Genomic DNA, 24,947 nt, shown 5'->3' on the forward strand with positions numbered 1-24,947 from the left:
AAATGCTCCTGTCTCTTTTGACATGACACTGTCATTCTTTGAATAAATGAGATTTGAACCTTGGTTTATTTAACTTCAACGTCTGTATTCTTCCCATTATTATTGTTGTGCCTTTTTGAAAGAAGCCTTTAAGGTATAGACGAGACTTAAACGGCACAGTTGAAGGGTGCATTTGTTGGGATAAGGGTTTGGTATGAGGAGTGTCAACATATGTATGAACATAGGTCTAGCAGCAGGACGGCAAACGGTACTTGTAGCACAAGGGCCTGGGCTGTAGAGTGGTAGGCCAATCCAAGGAAGATAGGCCAGAGACACAGCACAGAGGGCCCTGCCAGCTGGGGTGAGGGATTTTGTCTTTTTAATCCTCAGGTGGTGGGTCATGGGACTCAGGTCATATATTTTGTTTCTCACATGAGATTGATAGAAAATTGTTTTTGAAAGAAGGCCCTCTTGATTGCCATTTTCACTGAAGTTGGCAGAGAAGAACTCAGCCAAAGAAACCAATATCATCTAAGTCAAGTCTGGAAAGAATCACCTGTTGAGTGGTTGTTACTTGAATTTCTCAGGACCCTGTAATCCTTGAAACCCTTCATTTTTCACGTGTGATATACCTACGTTGAATTGAATCATTGTGGTGTATATGTATAATTTATGTAGTGATAATCAAAGTATATTTAAATAATTTATTTCTGAGTGGCTTACTCCGGCTGATTTAATTGGCCTCCTATTACATTATTGTCTATATTAAAATCCAGGGACTAACTATGGATTGGTGGACTTTATCATATTTTAGTATAAAATTTGTATCTGTCTCACTAAGTTTTACTTACTGATTTCTAGGGCCCCATGGTTATGAATGTGTTTCAATTTCATAATGCCTCCTGCTATGGCAGACATCCTTGACATCTGGGCAGTGGATTCACAGATAGTATCTGATGGCTCCATACCTGTGGATTTCCTTTTGCCCACTGGGATTTATATCCAGTTGGAGGTACCTCGGGAAGCTACCATTTCCTATATTAAACAGGTATGTTAATAAGTGGAATTTCTATAAATATAGTTAACTTATTATATCAGGGGAATATGTTCTTCTGTTATAGAAAATGTTATTAATGTAAATCTTGGTAGATTTGAGGGAAGCTTAATCTTTAGGTCATTACATTTTAAAGATTTTGATATATGCTTTGTGTTATGTGGACATATAAAACATACTCATTCTCCCACTTTTAATTTTTTTTTAAATCTATATGTGATACCTGAATTAAGAAAAATTGGCTTATGTTAGCTAGTTTGAAATGTTTGTTCAGGCTATTAAAAGAAATTTGACAATGTCAAAGAAGGTTTTATTTTGAGTTAAAATCGTTGTAATTACTGTCTTTGAGCTTGTCACTTTTTTTTTCATGTGATTTTTGGTTGGTTCTCTCTTCTTTCCTTTTCCTTCCCTTTCTCTTCTCCTTCCTCCCTCCCCACCCCCACTACTTTTCATGGTGACTCTAGGGGAAGAAAAAATTTCCTCCTGTTCACTAGATTTTTTTCCCCCCAGTAATGAATGGTATATCCTCATTTGGAAGCAAATTCTTTTACATAACAAAGTTTGCCTGTTTTTGTTTTGTTGGATTATTTTTTTAAGTGAATTGATGAGTGCCATTGGTTTGGGAAGACTATAATATATAAATGAAATTGTTTTTCTAAACTTTCTCTTTAATGTTTTCCAAATAGCTAGACCCAATATGGAACTCAGGGGTTATGATATTTTTAAGAAAAAGTATTTATGATATACCTTTTTAAAGCTCTTGACTTTGGACAGCTTCTTAACTCTTTTCCAAGTTTCTTCATCAGCAAGACATGAGAATTCTAAAACAGCATGATCTCTGAAGTAAAAATAACAAAAGAGAGAATTGTTTTAGGCACCCCACATGTGCAGAGAATACTTCTTTTTATAGTCACCAGTGACAGGTGTGGATGCCTGTGGCTGTACCTGAAGGCAGATTAACCATTGATACCCTCCTCTTTTTTTCTTATTACTGTAAAATAGGCACAACATAAAATTTACCATTGGAGTCATTTTTAGGCACACAATTTCGTGGCATTAAGTACATTCACGTTGTTGTCCAACCATCACCACTATACACTTCCAGCACTTTTCATTAAATAATAAGCTCTATACTCATTAAATAATAAACTTCCCCTTCTCCTAGCCCCTGGTAATCTCTATTCTAGTTTCTGTCTCAATGAATTTGTCTTTTCTAGCTACTTCATATAAGTGGAATCATACAATAGTTGTCCTTTTGGGTTTGGCGTATTTCACTTAGCATAATATTTTCAAAGTTCATCCATGTTGTAACATGTATCCAAATTGCATTCCTTTTAAAGACTGAATAATATTGTACTGTGTGGGTATTCCACATTTTATCTGTTCATCTTTTGATGGACATTTTGGTTGTGTCTGTCTTTTGGCTATTGTGAATAATGCTGCTTTCAACACTGGTGTACAAGTATATGTTTGAATCCCGGCTTTCTGTTTTTTTTGTGTATATACCTAGAATTAGAATTGTTGGATCATATGGTAATTCTGTTTTAACTTCTTAAGGAACTGCCAAACTGTTTTCTGCAGTGACTATACCATTTTATATTCCTACCAGCAATGCACAAGGGTTCCAGTTTTTCCATATCCTGGCCAACACTTGTTATTTTCTGGGGTTTTTTTTTTTTTTTTTTTTTTTTGATAATAACTGTCCTTATGGCTGTGAAGTGGTATCTCATTGAGGTTTTCATTTGTATCTTTCTGATAGCTAATGATGTCAGGCATCTTTTCATGTTCTTGTTGACCATTTGTAGAATTATCTGTTCAAGACCATTGGCTATTTTTGAATTCAGTTGTTTTTTTGTTGTTGAGTCATAGGAGTTCTTTATATATTCTGGATATTAACTGCTAATCAAATATATAATTTGCAAGTATATTCTTCCAGTTTGTGTGTTGCCTTTCACTCTCTTGATAGTATCCTTTGGTGCACAAAAGTTTTTAATTTTGGTGAAATCCACTTTACCTCTTTTTTTGTTTTGTTGCCTAGCAATGCTTTCTTTTTATTTGTTTTATGTAACTGCATCTGAGGATTGGCCATGATTTTTACCCCAGGTCTGTTATCCTCAGCTCTTGGCTTTTGTATGGGCCGCAGTTAAAATATGTAATCACACCTTGCGTTTATATGATGATCTTCTTTTATATGATCTCGTCTAGGAGACCTGAGGGAGATGATGAGAGCTTGATTCTGCTCATCCTGACAGGGCAATGTTAGTTAATAAAGATACCTCTGGTGAATAGAAAAGAATGCAGGACAAAAATAACAAATTTTCTATGGGAGTGATGATACATACTTTACATTTTTAATTTTTTTCTGATTAGAAGTTATGTTCACAGGAATGTTAAATATGGAAATCTTGATTCTTACTCTTCATAGATATTCACTTTTAATAATTTTATTTATACAAATGCATTTTTTGTGCATAATGCCATTATATTACTTTACAAAACTGGGTTAATGCCATATATATTTTCTTGCAATTTGCTATTAAAAAAAAAACAACCTTAATATATCTGGATAGCTTTCCATGTTACAGTGTATTTCTCTTTTATTTTCACAGTTCTGTAATATTCTATAATTCATTTTTTTAACATGGAGAGAGGATTTATGAATTTATTTATTTATTTATTTATTGAGGAAGATTGGCCCTGAGCTAACATCTGTTGCCAATCTTCCTCTTTTGTTCTTTTTTCTCCCCAAAGCCCCCAGTACATAAGTGTATATCCTATTTGTATGTCCTTCTAGTTCTTCTATGTGGGACACTGCCTCAGCTTGGTTTGATGAGCCGTGAGTGGGTCCACGCCCAGGATCCGAACCAGCGAACCCTGGGCCGCTGAAGTGGAACACGCCGACTTAACTGCTCTGACACGGGGCCGGCCCCTCTATATTTCATTTAACCAATCCTTTATTGCTCAACATTTGGCTTGTTCTCAGTTTTTGAGTTTTACAAACCGTGCTACAGTGAGCATCCTTGTAGATGTATCTTTGTTCACTTGAGAAAGTGTTTCCGTTCCAGAAAAGCTCTTACTTTTTTTTCCTTCAGATGTTATGGAAGCAAGTTCACAATTACCCAATGTTTAACCTCCTTATGGAAATCGACTCCTATATGTTTGCATGTGTGAATCAAACTGCTGTATATGAGGAGCTTGAAGATGAAACAAGAAGACTCTGTGATGTCAGACCTTTTCTTCCAGTTCTCAAATTAGTAACAAGAAGTTGTGACCCAGGGGAAAAATTAGACTCAAAAATTGGAGTCCTTATAGGAAAAGGTAATTAAAAAAATTCTTAGTATGAATTCTTACTATGTCTGTTGCTATATATATATAAACATGTATAAGTATTATCTAAGCTATTGCTTCACAAAATGTAGTCCGTGGACCAATGCTGCTCTGTAAATTGTTGTCAGTCTGAGATAAGGTAAGTACAGAAATTGAGAGTAAATGTTGAGAAACTCCTCTAGCAATGTGATGTTGCCACAATATCCAAGAGCTTATGTTTTGTATATCTTCTTCTTTTCTAGTGACTTATTTTTGTTTCACAAAAGTATTGGTTTTTGACAGATTGGAAAGATAAAAGTTGTTCCTTTGCCTCAGATAGTTTGAGAAGCCCTTTACTAAGAGATACATCCTCAGTTTCTTGTGAACTGCCCCTATAGTATGAATGTAATTTATACACAACTCTCTACGGCAACTAAGACTTTAAGCTGATAGATACATTTCTTTCTTTCTTTTTTTTTTTTTTTGAGGAAGATTGGCCTTGTGCTAACATTTGTTACCAGTCTTCCTATTTTTCTTTTTTCTCCCCAAAGCCCCAGTACATAGTTGTGTATCATAGTTGTAGAGTTCTAGCTCTTCTATGTGGGATGCTGCCTCAGCACGGCTTGATGAGCGGTCAGTAGGTCTGCACCCAGGATCTGAACCTGCGAACCCCAGGCTGCCGAAGCAGAATGTATGAACTTAACCGCCACACCACCAGGCCTGCCTGATTGATACATTTCTGTAAATAACCCATATTATTGACAAATTTTACTTCATAACTAAAATTATCTTTAAATAGAAGTTATTTTTATAGTGAGTCAAGATAGGTCATGTCCACATTATTCTTTGCAAATTAATTCCAGGGAGAATTGTAACAAAATAAAAAACATGGAGGAGTCTCTCTTGCTATAGTTATCTTAAGTGTCTCAAGGGCCAATGGTATATCAGTATCCTGCCTTAGACAAGATACTAACTTGAATTAGGTACTACAAGGGGTTACTGAGGAGGAGACTTTGAAGTTTAAATACAAAACCAAAAAAATCCATTGGAGATTTTTGGATCTGAATTGGTTACCTGTATTGATTACATTCACTATTATAGGATAATATAGTACCATCCTCTTTAAAACAGTAAGTATCTTTAAGATAATATGTGTATATTATATATGTATAAATATGGTTCTCCTCTGAGAACTATCCCCTTTAACATAGTATTCTATGATCTTGACCTATAGTAATTCAGGCTAGCTTATGATTACACTGTGGGACTAAACTCTTTTCCCTCTGAGTATTTAGAACAGAATCTTGTTGATTTACTAAATGACACGCTGGTCTTTAAAAACGTTTGATTACTTCAGAGGATAGCTAGTTTGCTTTTGGCAATAACTTTTTCCCGATTAAGTAGATTAATAATTATATACCATACACATTTTTTTTCTTATACAATCATGTACAGCATAGTGATGTTTTGGTCAACAGTATACAGTGGTGGTCCCATAAGATTAGTACCATATAGCCTAGGTGTGCAGTATGCTATACCATCTAGGTTTGTGTAAGTACGCTCTGTGATGTTCGGACAATGACGAAATTGCCTAATGATGCATTTCTCAGAACATATCCCGTTGTTAAGTGATGTATGACTGTATTAATGGCCTCAGTAGAAAGCATTCCTTTCTATTTTCTGGAGCTCCCAAGACTTTTTTTTAATGGATTTTTAATTCTCCACTAGCAAAAGTTTTTCCTTGGTTTGAATTGCAGAATATATGGGCAAGTAGAAAGAATAAAAAATCACTTATAGTCTTATCATCCAGGACAAGAATATCCACTGATAATATTTTGATGTCGTTCTTTCCAAGTGGTTTTGTGTGTGTGTGTGAAAATAGATAGCTTTGTGTATTCTTATGCTGATAGAAGGATGCAGACCAGAACCACATTGATTGTTAAGGAAGCTAAAATATTTGATAATCCACAAGGTTAGCACCATATAGAGCTAACTTTCCTTAGGATATAGGTATCTTTTTGAGATTTACCATCTTTTCAAAACTTAGATCACTGTGCTCTCTTCTGGTCTTGATTTCCAAAATATATGGATTCATTAGCCACCATTGCCCCTACCTAAGCTTGCCAGATTTAGCAAGTAAAAATACAGGAGATCCAAATATTACATGGAATATACTTAGGCTAAACAATCTTTCATTTTTTATGTAAAATTCAAGTAGAACTGGGCATGCTGTTTTTTTTGTTTGGTAACCCTAACTGTACCCTACCACAGTATAGGGATCTAATGTATATGTTAGAATTGAATTTCTCTTTCTGTAAACAGTACACCATATTTCATTATCAAAATTTTTTTATGCAGTGTGCCCTGCCATTTGAATGATCAGGATGTAAGAAGTGTTTTATTGCATTAATTTAAGCAGTTTATAAGATCTTAACTATTTATAAATTGTATTTTAGATTTTCAGCATATCTAGAAAAGCTGGTGTCATGATCATATACACAAATTCAAATGTTCACATTCACTTAGGAAGTTGACTAAGTTTGTTTTAATATTTTAGAATGAATTTTCACTTTAAATATCTAACAAGTCAATTTTTGCAGTTGCTGATTTGTATGTGATGACTACAACTGGGACTTGGTGAGGTCATGCCTCCTGGGAAAACAATAAACAATTATTTCAATTTAACTTCAGGAACAAGTTTGCTGCCTCCTCCTCCCCAAAGGAAACAATAGAACCTTTACAGACATAACTGCCCTGAGGGGTCTAAAAATAACCTTCTTCTGAAAGATGATGTGCCTGACCATTTCATTTTCTAAGTTTATTCTAAGTAATTATTTACAGAGCTGCTGTTTGGGTTCTTGTTATTGTCTGTAGTGAAAGCACATGTCACTGCTGTGTTAATTTCTCCAAACACCCAGTAGTAAATCTTGATCAGAAGATTTTGTCAGCATCCTGAAAAAAGTATTTGAAAACTCCCTTATTTCCTCTGACCTATCTAAAGCTGTGGCATATCTCAAAGTGAAGGAGATATTTGGTTTGCAAGATTTTAACTATCTTTAATATGAAGAAATTGTTCACTCATTTTTTAATATCAAAAAATTATATTTGTAAACTATACAGTAGTCTTATCTTAAAATTTAAGATTTTGCTGTCAGATTTTCTTGCCAGAAGACATGTAGGAAATTGACTAGGTTTAAAATTAAATTACTTAGCCTAACTTCTTATTTTTGGCAAAGTTTCTGTTTTTAAGAAATCTGTGTAGTGGTTCCCAGATTCAAGCCTCATCAGTTTCTTAAAAAGCAGATTCTCAGAGATTGGGATTCAGTGAGCCTGGGATGAATTAAAGAAATCTGTACTTTTCAGCTGATTCTAAAAGTTATGTGAACAGAGTCCCTTATTTATAATATATTGAAAAAAATTACCGAAACAGTAGTGATTGCAATTCAACAGTATATGTTGAGTGTTTACACTTGTGACTACAGCACTGAACGTGGATGATGTGGTCTTTGTCTGCTTGGAGCTCACAATCCATTGTGAAATATAGATCAGAAACAGACAATTACAGTACAATGTGTAAACTGCTGTAAGTCAAGGAGGGTCATTTCAATCAACTGGGTGAGTCAGGGACAGCCTCTTAGAGGACACACAGCTAACTGAGCCTTCAGTGCTGATTAGGAGCTGAGCAGGTGAAAGCAGTTGGAAGAAGGAAGAGCAGAAGGGAATGGCATGTGTGAAGGATGACCTGTGCAAGGAATAGAAGAAATTGATTATGGTTTGTTTAAGGGGACAGCGGACAAGCAGGAAGACCGGAGAAGCAACCAACTTTGTAGCATGCAGAGCCATCCAGGCCAAAGAAAAAGTAGAGATTTACTCCTAAGAGCACTTGGGAAGCTACTGAATGATTTAAGTAGGGGAGTAACGTGATCAGATTTGCATTTTAGAAAGATCGTTCAGGTTGGAGAATGGATTGGAGAGATTAAGACTGGGAGTAGAGAAATTAGCAAAAATCTGATGTAGTAATTCAAGGGAGGGACCATGATGGCCAGGATTAAGTTAATGGCTGCAGGAACTAGGAGAAGTAGACAGAGTTGGGAAACATTTAGAAAGTGGATTAGACATGACTTTTAGTAGATAAAGGGAGATAGAGTTTGATTTTTGTTAGATGTACATATTATTAGGTACTCATTTCCCTTTCCATACCTGTAATACCTATTATCTGTGAATAGAAAGAGTTTGAACAGTGCTAGGAAGAAGCTCTAAAGATGCTTCAGCTGCTCTGCCTAAATTACAGTCCATTCATAGCTAATTTAGAGCAGTGTATTTTTATTCCAGATTTAAAACTATCCAGGCAGTCATATTGTACCCTCAAGATTTTACCTTTGCTGTGTTATGCAACTTAAACATTTTTGTTTTTCTATATTTAATACCACAAATAGATTCTAATATTTATTTTTAAAATTATAATTGTTTTAATACATAAAAGTAAATAGACAATGCAGAGAAGGCCACTGTCTAGATAACCCTTATTGACATGTATATATTCAAATAGCATATGGTATTGATTGGCTTTATGGAACACAAAGTAACAACTTGCCTCACTGTGCTCTCCTACCCAATGCTATAAAATGCTGTTAATATTTTCATCTCAAGTATCTTTCCAAAACAAAAATGTATACATATTCTATATTCTTTCTTTTGAATTTGCATAAAAGGAATCTTGTGAGACCTATTCTGTCCCTGCTTTTTAAATTTTATGTTTCTGGAGGTTTTAACATAACGCATAGTTCTATTTTATTCATTTTATCCCTTGCACCACTGTGTAATGTTATATGGATGTATCTTAATTTTTTTAACCAGATCTTAATGATTAACTTTAGATTATTTCCAGTTTTTAAATTATTCTAAACAAAACTACAGTGAACATTCTTGTAGTGATATCATGTTATTTGTGTAATTATTTCCATACGTTTTTGGAAATAAACGAAGGCCACCCAAATGAGAACAGAGTATTTACTCAGAGCTTGCCGTAGTAAAGGAACTTGGTGTTTGGCAGTGATTCAAAGGCAGACAGGGAGGTGAGAAAGTTTTATATTGAAAAAAGGGGAAGGCTTCAGGTACGCCTGATTAAAAGTTGTTGGCAGGGGTAGCTGGAGAGGGGCTCACTATAAGCTGGGCATCTTATGTGATTGGTGTGGGGAACATATTTGGCTTTCTTTGGTTGGTCCTGGCTCTCTCAGATTGAAATTCTTGTTGGTGAATTTCGAGGTTGAAGGATGTATGTGTGTGTGTGTATGTGTATATATAATTTCTAATAAATATTAAATAAATTCTAATAAATATTAAATAAATATTCCTATTTCTCTTTGTCCCATCCAGCATAGAGTATTGTCAAACTTTAAAATGTCTGTCAATCTGATAGCTAAAAACTAATGCACCAATAAAATTTTATACATGTTCATTTATTGTTTATTTCTAGAATTATTTATTAGAATAATCATAAATTTGTGAAAAAGTTGTCATATACAGTTGTCTTGGCAGAAGTGGTTCATAATAAAGTACAACGAAGAATAATTTTGTGTCTATGAGATTTTTAACTAATTGGTATAATTTGTTGAAAATCACAGCAAACTGAAAGTTTAATTTATAAAATTTAAGTTTACTGAATTTTAAGTTAAGTAATAACTTGACTTTTAAGCTCGTAATAATTTCAGTATATAGTATTCTATTACAGTCTTTGAAAAGTGTTCAGATTTTTAGTCTTTCTCACATGTTTGAAATGTGATTTACTTGGTTTGCGAAGAAAAACTATAGTTTTTTTATAGTGTAGTGTGAGTTTCAGTGCTTATCTTTATAAAACTGGTAATCAACTACATTTCTTTAAGAGGTTTCAAGAGTGTATTCTTTAGAAATCTAATTGTATGTTCTTCTATACATGAAATTTATTATTTTATCTGGCTGTTCTTTTGATCTTTCATAATATTTTCCTGCCCAGTTTTATTTGCTTGATAAAAACCAGACATCTAAATTAATTTTTGTTGAATATGTTTTGTATTCTCTTTTATTAGCTACTCAAAATGATACCTTTAAAAAATGTGTTTAGGTCTGCATGAGTTTGATGCCTTGAAGGATCCTGAGGTGAATGAATTCCGAATAAAAATGCGAAAATTCAGTGAGGAAAAGATTCAGTCACTTGTGGGATTGTCTTGGATGGATTGGCTAAAGCAGACATATCCACCAGAGCATGAACCCTCCATCCTTGAAAACTTAGAAGATAAACTTTATGGAGGAAAGCTCATTGTGGCTGTTCATTTTGAAAATTGTCAGGTAATATTATATTATTTTAAGAAATACTTTTTGTCATAAATTTGTGATTTTTACCTGAATGCAGCTCTAATCTTAGAGGAGGCTCTTGCTCACCTAGTAAACACTATTAGAAAGAACATTTTTAGGTTTAAGATGGAAATAAATTTAGGATTATGTCTAACAGTCTAAGGTGACATATCCTTTGCTGGGATATGATTTTTGATGCGATGTTAAGTTAGTCTAGATCGGGGTCAGCAAACTGCACTGTTTCTGAATTGTTTTTATATTTTTAAAGGGATGTAAATAAACCACAGAATTTTAAAGGAATGTTAAAAAAAAAGAGAAGAAAGAAAGAAGGATATACAACAGAGACCCATATGTTGTCAGTAAAGCCTGATCCTTTACAGAAAAAGTTTGCCAATCCCTGGTCTAGATAATGTTTTTTAGTGTAGATATTTTATTTTGTCATGTGATTTTTCTTCTGTCTATAAAATGAAAGGTTTGATCAAATGATCTCTTTTTTTCCCCCATCTTATTACATTTGTTTTCTATGAATATGTGAATTAAGTGCTGATATGGAATTGGGCTTTATAATTGAATGTATATACAGTTAATCCATATCTGAACATTCACAGCAATTTTACAAACTAGATTATGCTGCTACCTTTGTATCAAGTATGGTCATTTTATCATCTAGAGTCTGACCTTAGAATTAGGTAGGAATTCAAGGATATTTTGTTTTGTTCTTCAGTTACAATGGTAACAACAATGACAAAAACCATATCAGTAGCCATTCTATGTTGAGCACTTATACTAGGCTGGGAACTGTGAAAGGTATTTTTTATATATTTTCCACTTGTCATAACAAGACTCTAAAATGTTGTTATCTTATCCCCATTTTACAGTGAAGAAACAGAAAGGGAGAGAAGTTTGATTTTTTTGTGCCAGCCCTCATAGCTGGTCAATGGTAGAGCCAGGATTTTATCCAGGTGTTTCTGGTTTTATCCAGTTCTGCCTCCTTTCCAACAACATGTTGTTAGGTATTTGTTAGGACAAATGTGAAAAAAAAATTCTACCTTCTGGCATGTTACAAGGGAAGTTTGTCTAGGGGAAAAAAAAAACACAAAACATTTGTTACTCTATCCTGAGATATGTTGAGACTAAAGTTCAATTTAAGCCAAGATTTGGATATCATAAAGTGTCAAGATCAAATTTAAAATACTATTTAGGGAATTCTTCAGTGTTGGAAGAGCTGGACTAGGGAATTTTACTATTAAAGGGTGATTAGAATTCAACTTGAAAACACTAGGTTGGAGCTATTTGCCCATCTAGGTCAGTCTGAATTTTATTACATATGGGTCAAATCTCTACTGGACGTACAAATTTTAATGTAATCATCATTGTAACAAAGTATTTGTGGAAAGAAGTGTTTTGAAGTTAGAAGAGAAATGGAGATATTGTGAAATGTTACTGGATTTCAAGCAGTCATAGAATTTAACACGGAAAGGATTTTAGAGATCATCTAGCCAGGCTCTTTATATACTGTAACAATTCTTTTCACCATCCCTTACATCCTTTGTCTCTGACCAGATACATCCAGTGCTAGGGGGAGTGCTCTGCCTCCTGAAGCAGCATATTTTTACTGTGGGCAAGTACACATTTAAATTTTTTTTTTTTTTTAAAGATTTATTTATTTATTTATTTTTTCCCCCCAAAGCCACAGAAGATAGTTGTATGTCATAGCTGCACATCCTTCTAGTTGCTGTATGTGGGACGCGGCCTCAGCATGGCCAGAGAAGCGGTGCCTTGGTGGGCGCCTGGGATCCGAACCCAGGCCGCCAGCAGCGGAGCACGTGCACTTAATCGCTAAGCCACGGGGCCGGCGCCACATTTAAATTTTGAATTAAAAAAAAAATCTTAAAAATTACAACTAGCTTTCTGTGACTTCGCCCATCTGGTTATACTTTCCTGTTTTGGATAAGTATTCCTTCAGTCTTTTCTTCATTCCACATGCCAAATATTCATATAGTTGAAGTATAGCTGTCATATCTCTCCCTAGTCTCCTTTTCTTCTGGCTGGATATTTACCCAGAGATGAAACCAGAAGTTCCTAGACTTTTAGATTATATAGACCAGTAAAATTATTGTTATTAAACAATTTTTGGAAGTCACATACTTTATAGCTTTATATTTAGGCAGGTAGGACCATTTAAAAAAATCCAAAACCATAATTTATTACTAACACTATTTCCTAAATGAATAAATGTTTTACCACCAAAAAAATAGGAATGACAGAATCTCAGAATACAGGATGGTTGGCAACCTACTCCATCATACATTCATTTTTCTCTTTCACCTCTCCTATTTCTAAAAACTTCTCATTTGGCCATTTCACCATCACTGCTGATGACCAACGTTGGGAAGTAACATGTGGGAACACCAAAATAAAAATGAGATGAAATGTAACAAGGTATTTATTTTGGTTAAAAAATGATTTTCCAGGGTTGGTAGGGAGAAAGCTAGAGAGCAGTTTCTGTGAAAAACGTGTGAAATTTTAGATGACCACATAGTCAGTTATCAGCCAGCAGTAGAACATGGCTTTTAAGAAGCAAGATAAATGTAATCATAGAACTTTTGTGTCTCAGTTTGATGAATAGTCCTAGAGGCCAGATCACAAATGCATTATTTTTAATTTCAAGAATCATAGTTTGTAAAGAATACCAATAAACCTGAGCAGCACTTTTAAGCCTTTTTTTAACCTCAGCCAGCATAAGGTATATGAAATAATTTTATCAATAAAGGGAGGGACACATGTAATTTGAAATAGTCTCCTGTGTGCTGGGGGATGGGGGGAGGAGAGTAGAAGGGGTAGGAGGTGGAGAGTATGTTTTTTTGGGGAATTCTGGAGAATATGTCAGAAGCAAGAGCAGAAATGTGAGAAACAGTAGGACAGAAGGACGTAGAGTAAAACTATCAAGAATAAGTATTTCCTCACCTATGTAGTCATTATCTGAATAACCGCAGTTGTCATAATATAGACATAGTCACTAATGAACTGTGTCCCTCCCTGCTACATAGAAGTATCAGTCCCCATCCAGTGTCCTCGTTGGATAGTCTCTCATCTATAGCTGTTTGTAAGCATTGAGCAATATAATGCAAATTGATTGGCCAGGAAAATTGTAAGTCTTATAAAAGATGCAATATTTTGTGAAGTATTTGAAAGTAAGGTTGAAAAACTGATTGAAATACCGGAAAAACCAGTTGAGTTCTGACCAAGTCAGTCAGTTTATGTGGAGAAGATGAACAAGGTTGATCATGACACACCAGTAGTTCTTTAGAAGATATGAATTTAATTATCAAGGGATTAAGATAGGCTTTTGGAGGGGCCACCCGGTGGTGCAGCGGCTGGGTGCTCGTGTTCCGCTTCGGCGGCCCAGGGTTTGCTGGTTCGGATCTCAGGCGCGCACCGACGCACCGCTTGTCAAGCCATACCCTGGTGGCGTCCCATATAAAGTAGAGGAAGATGGGCATGGATGTTAGCCCAAGGCCAATCTTCCTCAGCAAAAAGAGGAGGATTGGCATCGGATGTTAGCTCAGGGCTGGTCTTCCTCACACACACACAAAAAAAGATAGGCTTTTGGAGAAAATTTTGGAGCCCTTGGTACTTATGATTCCATTATATAAAAATATATCCATTGTTGTCTTGATTGCATCTCTCATCACTGATGAGGAATCTCTTTTCACTTATTTACAAAACATTTGTATTTCTGTTGTGTTTTTTGTCTATTTTTTAATTGGGTTGTATTTTTCTTACTGATTTTTAGAAGTTCTTGATGCTTTGGGGGTAGTGATCCTTTGTCATTAATATGTGCTGCGAATGTATGCTCCCAATATATAGCTTATCTTTTCATTCTGTTTTGTTTGCTTTTTATCCTCATTCTAGTCAGTGTTAAGATTTCCTGAGTTGTCATATATCATATATGTGTATGCATATATACATACACACAAAGCATATCAAGTTCAACATTGCTGTTGCATGGAATAATGCTGATTTATGTATTTCTTTTTTTGTGTGTGAGGAAGATCAGCCCTGAGCTAACATCCATGCTAATCCTCCTCTTTTTGCTGAGGAAGACTGGCTCTGAGCTAACATTTATTGCCAATCCTCCTCCTTTTTTTTTCCCCCCAAAGCCCCAGGAGATAGTTGTATGTCATAGTTGCACATCCTTCTCGTTGCTGTATGTGGGATGCGGCCTCAGCATGGCCAGAGAAGTGGTGCGTCGGTGTGTGCCCGGAATCCAAACCCAGGCCGCCAGTAGCAGAGTGCGCGCACTTAACTGCTAAGCCACAGCGGCCGAACCCTGATTTATGTATTTCTGTTGGGTGTATACCTAGGAACAGAATTAATGAGTCAAGTGTATGTGTAAAATAAGTTTTTAATAGATACTGCCAAATAGTTTTTCAAGTTTGCATTCCTACCAGTAGTATTTTGAGAGTTTGGTTTCTCCACGTTTTTGCTAACACTTGATATTGTCAATCTTTTTAAATTTGCCCTTTTCCTTTTCAGTGAATTTTAAATCTCACATAGCACGTTTTATTACTTGGAGTTCCCCCTCTTTGATTCTTCTTCAGAAGTACTTGCTCTTTATTCATTTTCAAGCTGCTCTTAGAACTTGAAACACGTTGACCATACTTCTTTTATTTTCTGATAATTAATTCCAGTATCTGCAGTTTTTCAGGCTCAGTTCTGTTTTCTTTGCTTTCTGCAGGGTCTTGCTATCTGATGATGAGAGTGTCTTCTAGTTTTGTATTTCTGAAGAGTTTATGTGTGAAATAGCGTGTATATGGGGATCATAGAATAATTTTATGATATAGTAAGGAGCTTGGGCTCTTTATCTTTCAGATCTGTGCTATTTAATACAGTAGCCACTAGCTACATGAGTGTATTTAATTTTAAATTTAAATTAAGTAAAATTAAAAATTCAGTTCTTTGCACTAAACACATATCAAGTTCTCAAGAGCCACTTGTGGCTAGTGGCTATTGTATTGGAAGCGCAGAATAGAGTATTTCCATTATTAAAGATAGTTGTATTGGGTAGCACTGCATTAGACAGTTGTGACCATTTGTATTATGTTAAAAAAGAGTATCACATCTCTTTTTGGCTCTCCTTTTAAAGATAGATTACTTTCTAAGCTGGGTGAAAGTTAGTTTACTTTCTAAGCTGGGTGAAAGTTAGTTTTGAGGTGCATAGTACAAGAGGTAGGGAGCTCGAATTAGAAGCTATGTTGCACTTTAAGAGATGTAAAGAACCACTGAAGTTGAAGAGTGTTACAGGAGATGGGGAGAAGGTAACAGCTGGCAGCCCATTAGGATATAAGATCATTGGTATCTTATTGGGAAGTGAGTTGGGGGAGAAAAGGGGAGTCAAAGACTTCTCAAATGACTCCGTGGATCCTAGCTTGTGTACTTTGATGCATACGGCACCACTCAGAGAAAATATGGGAGAAAAAGAGTAAAAATACTAGAGAAAATAGATTGGAACACTCAGTAAGTTTAGCTTTTAAAAGTTTGAATTTGAGATACTTTGTGGGAGATCACTTAAATTAATTTGGTAGAAAATATTGCAAAATCAATATCAGGTCAGTATAGAGAATTTTCTAGCAATCACAGTTGTCCAGAATAGCAGTTGGCTGCCTTGGGAGATAGTGAGCTTTCTTATATCTTTGATATATGATCATATGGTGGGAAATTTTTTTGCTAGATTATATCAGGATTCAGCTATTATTAAATAATTTTTACTATCTGTACCTTTCAGACTTATGGTGAACAGACTTAATAATATTCTATTTCTACTATATCTTCATTTTTCATTAAAAGTTGTATGTTTCTTTTTACATGTTTGTAAAATTGGACAGAATTGTTAATTTATGGTTCAAATGGTAAAAAAGTATAGATCTCTTCTTACAAGTGACAATCTATAATTCTTTTCTTAAAATGGACTAAATTTGATCAACTACAGGTATTTTTGTAACTTTTTTAAAGAAAGATATTCACTGGGAAATGCACGTGATAAACTTGATGATAAACCTGATGATAAAGTTTAGTTAAATAATAGTAAACTTTAGTTAAATGTTAATCTGACGTGTGGGAGCTGTGGTACTCCGTATAGGGTAAGATGACTTGCTAATAATCAGAAATCTTAACAAATTTGACATGGACATATTATATTTAGAAAATAGGAAAACTTACTGGAATATTAAACATAAAGGATATATATGTATGAATATTATATAGGGATGTATATAATGTAGTAATAAGTATGAATATAAAGAGTGATTTTTTTCAGCACAAATATAAAATTGCTCCTTTTTTCTACTCCTCTATTTAGGATGTGTTTAGCTTTCAAGTATCTCCTAATATGAATCCTATCAAAATAAATGAATTGGCAATCCAAAAACGTTTGACTATTCATGGGAAAGAAGATGAAGTTAGCCCTTATGATTATGTGTTACAAGTCAGCGGAAGAGTAGAATACGTGTTTGGTGATCACCCACTAATTCAGTTCCAGGTATGCGTATTAACTGTCAATTCACCAGGGAGGTGTGTGTGTATTTAACAATCTGAATTTCTGATCAAAAAAATGTATTGCCACAGTAGAACATTTGGAACCCACAGAAAATTATACAGAATTAATAATACATATTCATAATTCTACCTACCTCTGGGATAACCATTGTCAATATTTTGGCATGTTTTTGTTATTTTACTTGCAGTTATATATATTTTTGGTGTAATGATTATATATGTTCATGTGTATTTATTAGTAATGTTTGCATTCTTCTCTTTTGATTGTTTCAGTGTTATAGCATAATTTCCTATAGCAGTATGAATTCTTTTTTTGTGTGTGAAGAGATCAGCCCTGTGCTAACATCTGCCAATCCTCCTTTTTGTTTTGCTGAGGAAGACTGGCTCTGGGCTAACATCCATGCCCATCTTCCTCCACTTTATATGGGACGCCGCCACAGCATGGCCTGCCAAGCAGTGCATTGGTGCACGCCCGGGATCCAAACTGGTGAACCCTGGGCCGCCACAGCGGAGCGCACGCACTTAACCACTTGTGCCACCGGGCCGGCCCCATGAATTCTTTTTTGTGTGTGTGTGTGTGTGTGTGTGTGTGTGTGTGTGTGTGTCAGGAAGATCAGCCCTGAGCTAACATCCATGCTAATCCTCCTCTTTTTGCTGAGGAAGACCAGCTCTGAGCTAACATCTATTGCCAATCCTCCTCCTTTTTTTTTCCCCCAAGGCCCCAGTAGATAGTTGTATGTCATAGTTGCACATCCTTCTAGTTGCTGTATGTGGGACGCCGCCTCAGCATGACTGGAGAAGCGGTGCATCGGTGCGTGCCCGGGATCTGAACCCGGGCCACCAGTAGCAGAGCGCGCGCACCCAACCGCTAAGCCACGGGGCCAGCCCCCCGTGAATTCTTAATACAATTTGTTATAGCTGCCTACTATGTCATCATATAGACATAATGATTTAGATATGAATATTCTGGGGGAAGTAAAATGTAAAATATTTTGGTTAAATGGTCATTAATTGAATTGTATAAAAACTTATTTGTGATTATTAGTTAACTAGGTAAAATAATATAAATTTTCATTGTGAATTAGAAAACTTTTCGATTTCAGTCTAATATTTATGTATGTAATCTCCCTTCCACCCTTTTTTTGTTACTTCCATATGTGGTAAGAATTTTGTAAGCGTTAGGTTTGACCATCCTCAAAAGCTTTCCTTAGTCTTTGATATATTTATTTTCATTTAGTCATGAATTCTTTGAGTATATGCTTTATGCAAGTCACTGAATTATTTTTGGAGTAAAGAAGAGTTTAAACAAGATATGTGCAGTGTAACACTCCTTCTCCCACTGTAAGGTATGCTATTTAAGAATAGGATCCTGGTTTTGCCTTCAAGGAACTTGAAGATAATTTGTTGAAATTACATTTGGAGACTGAAAAATGGTAATTACATAAAGAATAATAGGCGAAGTGCCAAGTTACATAAATAGGTAAATAGCAGGAGTTTAGAAAAATATGTGATCACTGTTATTTGTAATTTTTGTTGTTTTGTTTGAAGTGAGAGGGATATAGGCATGCCAAATATTAAGTGATGTCTGTTTGAGAATAAGGAGCTGTGATTTATTAGCAGGTAACGGGACTTTCTACTTTTCTGAAAAGAAATCTGAAAAGATTAGTAGATAGAAAGTCGAGTAGCAGTTACAACTTTTGTGCACAGCTTTGGCATTCTATAGTAAGTTCGTGAACTCTAGCCCAGGAAAGGAAGAAGGAAGATGAAAAGTGCTTGGTGGTAGCGTAGAAGTACTGACTTCTTCCCTTCATGTTGTGCCATTTTTAAAGTAGCCTCCTGATTCTTAATTTAACACTTTTGTTTTTTAACTTGATAAAGGGAAGGTATATTGTTTTGCCGAAAACTAGAATTTGTCATTGTAAAGTAAAATGAAGATATTTGTGCATTTTTGTACAAGGTCACGTGAGATAGAAAATACATGACGTAGGCAAAGGAATGTGAAGGAAATGGAAAGATGCATTTTTCATAGTGAAAAGTTTTTAAATGAATATATTTATCATAATGTCGTGTAACTCCCACTTATAGGCCATTGTGGATATTTTTTTTATTTCAAAAAAATGTATTTTTGGTGATTCTGAATTGAATACAGTACATTGAACCACACTTTATGTCTGTTTAGAAAATTTATTCTTCTGAGGAATACATTGGATTCTTCTATTCAGTTTGTTAGGAATCTTTGGTAATGTAAATAACCACCCCTTTTCTTATATGCCTCTGGGGAGTCATCTTGGTTTCGTGGAAATAAAACAGAACATCAGGCTGGGATGGCCAGTAGGTTTTTTTTCTGTGGAGACAGTAATGGTTGCCTAGAGTCCTGTGCTGAAAAGGTACCAGGTTTACTTCAGGGATTCACGGGAAAGTGTGAGTTGCCTACCTCAGGACTTAAGAAATGGCCACATGTTCACCTTTCCTGACTGATTGGTTAAAGCTTACACTGTGACATCACAGTCTATGATGATCAAGTTTTCCCTGTGGAAAGGGGCGCCGATTGGTCAAACTGTCAGGTCTTAAGTGCAGAAAAGGGAAGACAAAACATTTAGACTGAGGCGCATATTTCTTCAAGGTTTAGAAAACAAACAAACAAAAAAGTCAGGTGGATTTAAATCCAGGTTTTAAAGATACTAGGTGTGTAGCTTAACCCCTCTGATTTTCAGTTCTTTTATCTATTAAATGGGGGATAATCTATCTTATAGAATTGTTATGAAGATAAGCTGTAACATATAAGAAGTGTATAACTCAGTTCTTAGATACTTAGGTGTTCAATTAATGGTAGCTATTTTATGTTGTGATTTTAATTTTTCATATTATTGACATCAAGTTAAGATATCCTTTCACAGTGCATTTGGTATAGTGTTCAGCTTAATTTTATTCTAATATTGATTTAAGTATTTGCTTGAAAATCCTTACCTTATTCTTTCTTGCCACTGTAGTATATCCGGAACTGTGTAATGAACAGGACCTTGCCCCATTTTATACTTGTGGAATGTTGCAAGATCAAAAAGATGTATGAACAGGAAATGTTTGCCATAGAGGCTGCCATAAATCGAAATTCATCTAACCTTCCCCTTCCTTTACCACCAAAGAAAACGCGAATTATTTCTGTAAGTTTCATGTGTGAACCTTTGGTAACCCCAAAAAGCATGTGATTTTGTTAGGTTGTATGCTTAAGCCTCATGTGGATTTTCTTTGCTCACTTCTCCTTCTGTGGAAACCGATGCATATTTGCCAAAGATCCATCATCATTTATTAATAATTATTTTTCTAGCTACTGTTCTTTTTCCTTACTCAAGCTACATATAAATGTAAATATACCATTTATATTTTTGGTGTTCTTTTGGTGCCAAAGAAAAATGCCATTAAATTAGAGGTTTTTTGAGATCAAAGCTAAATAGGACTTCAGTGAGCAATTTGAGACATTGTAGTAGAAAAGTTAGATATGCAGAAATAGTTGATTTACCAGTATATTTCATTTTTATCAGCTTAGCTGTGATAGTGTTTTTGGTATAATTTGCCTGTCTTCTTATTGAATACTTTTAGACTTTAAATGTCTCAAAGGTACCATTTTTTCCAGAATGTAATTTAGTTGTATAAAGTAAATCTTAAGTTTGTGTTCGTTGAAACTGTTAACATTTTTTAAATAGTTATTGAATCTTAACAAATTGTATATTTAACCACTCCCTGTTGATTAAGATATTATTCGTAAATTAATTTGTGATCAATTCTTAATTTAGCCAAAGCTTTTAATACTGTTTTGTTTATGGTGTTTAATTTCTTGAGTCTCTTAGCAGTATTGGAATGTTGCTTGTGTTTTGCCATGAGAACTAAGTGCTAGTGGTTATGATGCTTAATTTAATATATGTGATTTTCAGTTGTTAGTTCAGAGGTGTGTTTTCATTATTTTGCCAATGGACATGAGAACTGATAAGATGATTTCATTGCTACCATAAAATATTCATTTCTTTCATTAAAATACTTTCATTGTTTTGCAGCATGTTTGGGAAAATAACAACCCTTTTCAAATTGTCTTGATTAAGGGAAATAAACTTAACACAGAAGAAACTGTAAAAGTGAGTACTTGCTAAGATTTGAATTTGTCATCTGCTCCATTATTTGAATAACTCATGATATGGTCAATGAACATCACATTGGAGATTAAATTTTACTCACACTGGTCAGTTACATGAGATAGAATATGGCAATTTATTGTAAGACAATTAAGAATTTTTGTTTTAAAGTATTCTTTGAATAGTTGGAGATACACTGGATAGATTGACATTTTTCCAGTATATATTATGTATATACTTTCCAGTATATATTATGTATAGGAGAAATTGCTTCTAGATCATGAATTCTACAAGTGAAATTTAAGCCAAAACTATAGGTCACATGTTTCTGTGCAAACTTACTCTCCTTTCTCAGCCTTGCTTAGAGCTGCTCTCAGCTTCCTCTCTCAGCCTTTTTTCTTCTTTTAAACTTGCTGAACACAGAGAAAATGTAATACCATTTCCTGGAAGAAAATAGATGACTGCATTATAGACCACAAGTTGTTAACACGTGGGGATTTATTGCACAACCCCATACAATTAAGTAAAGACTTAGCAAGGCATTTTGTCTCAAAGTGTAAAGCATGCATTTTCCCCTATTTTGCTTGGCAGGAAATTAAGTGAATAGTTTTGTGATCCAAGAAAGAGAGTCAGTTAGTTTGAGATGTTTGCTGGCATGAGGATATATTCAGGAGCACCTTGCCAAAGATTACCAATGGCTTGCTTTTGTAAATGGATGTTAAAGATTCTTTGGTTAGCTCTCATTAAAATAAGGGCCTTTTCGCTCTTATATTCTCAGCTAGATTTTAATTTTTAATGTGTGCTTATGCCAGTTGTCCTTTGTTTTCTATTTTAGTGGTAATTCTATTTTTTCCTTTAATTTAAATTTTCCTTTATTATTTTCCGATTGCAAAACTATAACATGATTGTTGCAACACGTAAAAAAGTCCAAACGTGATTAAAGAAAAAGTTACTGATCTCTTCTCCATTATATGGAATTCAAGGTCAATGAGCCTTCTGAGTGACCTCCATGTCTATACGAATATATATGAACATACGGTTTGGGGATTGAAGGGGTTTTGGTTGTGTTTATTTTGTTGATAGGTTGGTTCTTTAAACAAAAAAGGGATGGTGTTATATTCCTAAAGGCAGAAATCACATATAGACAAATCTACCTTCAAGTCATATGGAGTATAATATATATATATGATTTTGTTCAGTAATTTCTGTGTATAGATGTGTAATTTACATTGTAAAAATGGGAATCTCTGCTTGTTCTTCCCATTTATAGGTTATTGTATTTGTCTTCTGTGGATAATTTATCAGTTATTTAATTCTTTTGTAGTTATTATTTCTCTACAGTCTTTTGTCATTACTCAATTTCTTCCTGAAGCAGACCAAAAAATTCTTCACTATATGCTTTATTTTCTTGAGAATTATGCTTTATTTCTTTGTCAGTAATGGAAGAAATTATTTTTTTGTCAGTGACATTTTATTTCATAGGTTTTGCCAACTTCCATCAGCTTTTTCAAGCTGATTGATTCTATTGTTTGTGGTTATATGTTCTTAGGAGTAATGTGCTTAATGATATGTACTGTTTAAGTATCCCTCCCTTCCCCATTCTTTTCTTTTTCCGGTGGGGTTATGTAGTTGAATTTAAGTGAGTTAATGCTATTATGACATGACTTTCTTTAGATACACCTTATTCTTTTATTTTCTTTTTTCTTTTTTTCTTTTTTTGTGAGGAAGATCAGCCCAGAGCTAACATCCATGCCAATCCTCCTCTTTTTTTGCTGAGGAAGACTGGCCCTGGGCTAACATCCATGCCCATCTTCCTCCACTTTATGTGGGACACCACCACAGCATGGCCTAACAAGCAGTGCATCAGTGCGCACCTGGGATCCGAACCCAGGCCACCAGCAGCAGAGCGCGCGCACTTAACCGCTACGCCATGGGGCCGGCCCCTATTCTCTTTTTTTATTGAGGTATAATTGACATATAGCATTACATTAGTTTCAAGTGTACAATATACTGATTTAATATTTGTATATATTGTGAAATGACCACCATAATAAGTCTAGTTAACATCTGTCACTATAGATAGTTAACAGAATTTTTTTTCTTATGATGAGAACTTTTAACATTTACTCTCTTAGCCACTTCCAAATATGCAATACAGTATTAACTACAGTTGCCATGATGTATATTACATTCCCATGACTTATTTATTTTTATAACTGGAAGTTTGTGCCTTTTGACTCCCATCATTCATTTTGCCCACCCCCACACCTCCTTCTTTTTAATGGCTACACAGGAGCTCCAGTACAACATTGAAGAGATCTCTGGAAAAAAACAATAGTGGTCGGGGGGACAGCTTTACTTTTTCCTTTCCAATCTTGTTTCTGGCTAGGACCTTCAGTATTAAATAGAAGTGATGAGAGTGGATGTATTAGTCAGGATTCTCTGGAGAAAAAAACAGAACCAATAGGGTGTGTATGTGTGCGTTTATTTAAAGAATTGGCTCACATGATTATGGAGTTGGTGAAGTCCCATAATCTGCAGGGTTTGCTGGCAAACTGGAGAACCAAGAGAGCTGATAGTTTAGTTCTAGACTGAGTCTGAAGGCCTGAGAACCAGGAAAGCCTTTTCTGTAGTTCCTATTGAAGGCCAGCAGCTTAAGACCCAGGAAGAGCTGATGTTTCAGTTAGACATTCAGGCAGGAAGAATTCTTTCTTACTCTGGGGAGGGTGAGCCTTTTTGTTCTATTCAATTCTTCAACTGATTGGATTAGGGTCAGCCATGTTAGGGAGGGCAATCTGCTTCAGTCAGTCTACTGTTTAAGTGTTAATCTTATCAGAAAACACCCGGAATATCTGGACACCCCAGGGCCCAGTCAAGTTGACACATGAAATTAACCATCAGAGTAGACATCCTTGTTTTATTCTTCATCTTAAAAGAAAGCATTCAGTCTTTCAACTTTAATTATAATGTTAGCTGTAAATTTTTCATAGATACCCTGTATTCAAGAAATTCTCTTTTCTTCCTACTTTGCTGAGAGTTTTTATTCTGAAAAGGATAAAAAAGGGTTACACTTTGTCAAATGCTTTTTCTGTATTTTTTGAGATGATCATATGGTGTTTATATTTTAGTCTGTTAATTTGATTGATTTCCAAGAGTTGAAACCAATGTTGCATTTCTGAAATATGCCCCACTTGGGGAAGATGTAGTAGCCTTTTTATAAAGTGCTAGATTCGACTTATTAATATTTTGTTATGGATTTTTATGTCTATGCTCGTGGGGAATAGTGGTCTCTACTTTTCTTTATCTGTAATGGTTTTCTCTGATTTTGGTATCGGGCTAATGTTGGCCTTGACTTGAGAAACCTTCCCCTGCTCAGTTTTCTGAACAAGTTTATTTAGGATTGGTATTATTTCTTCCTTAAATATTTGGTAGTATTTACTCTAAGCCATCTGAGCTTGGAGTTTTCTTTGTGGGAAGGTTTTTAATTAGAAATATGATTTTTTAATGGATATATAGATAGTCAGATTTTCTGTCTTTTGTGTCTGGTAATTTTTGTCTTTTGAAGAATTTGTTTTAAGTTGTTAAATTTATTGGCA

The 24,947-nt window shown here is 34.9% G+C and overlaps 1 protein-coding gene across 5 annotated transcripts in view; it reads left to right on the forward strand.

Annotated features, from left to right (window-relative positions):
• PIK3CB (phosphatidylinositol-4,5-bisphosphate 3-kinase catalytic subunit beta) overlaps positions 1–24,947 on the forward strand; it is a 181,694-nt gene that overhangs the window by 81,946 nt on the left and 74,801 nt on the right. For 4 of the 5 annotated variants that reach the window (XM_058552075.1, XM_058552062.1, XM_058552074.1 and 1 more), the window contains exons 2-7: positions 841–1,027; positions 4,126–4,351; positions 10,440–10,663; positions 17,031–17,210; positions 20,218–20,388; positions 21,277–21,354. In XM_058552075.1, the coding sequence (XP_058408058.1) occupies positions 857–1,027; positions 4,126–4,351; positions 10,440–10,663; positions 17,031–17,210; positions 20,218–20,388; positions 21,277–21,354 (1,050 nt within the window). In that variant the 5' untranslated portion in view covers positions 841–856. The remainder of the gene's footprint in view (positions 1–840; positions 1,028–4,125; positions 4,352–10,439; positions 10,664–17,030; positions 17,211–20,217; positions 20,389–21,276; positions 21,355–24,947) is intronic. The other variant, XM_058552077.1, reaches the window with a different exon arrangement.

Source organism: Diceros bicornis, chromosome 2, assembly GCF_020826845.1.
Source record: "Diceros bicornis minor isolate mBicDic1 chromosome 2, mDicBic1.mat.cur, whole genome shotgun sequence".
Taxonomy (NCBI): Eukaryota; Metazoa; Chordata; class Mammalia; order Perissodactyla; family Rhinocerotidae; genus Diceros; species Diceros bicornis.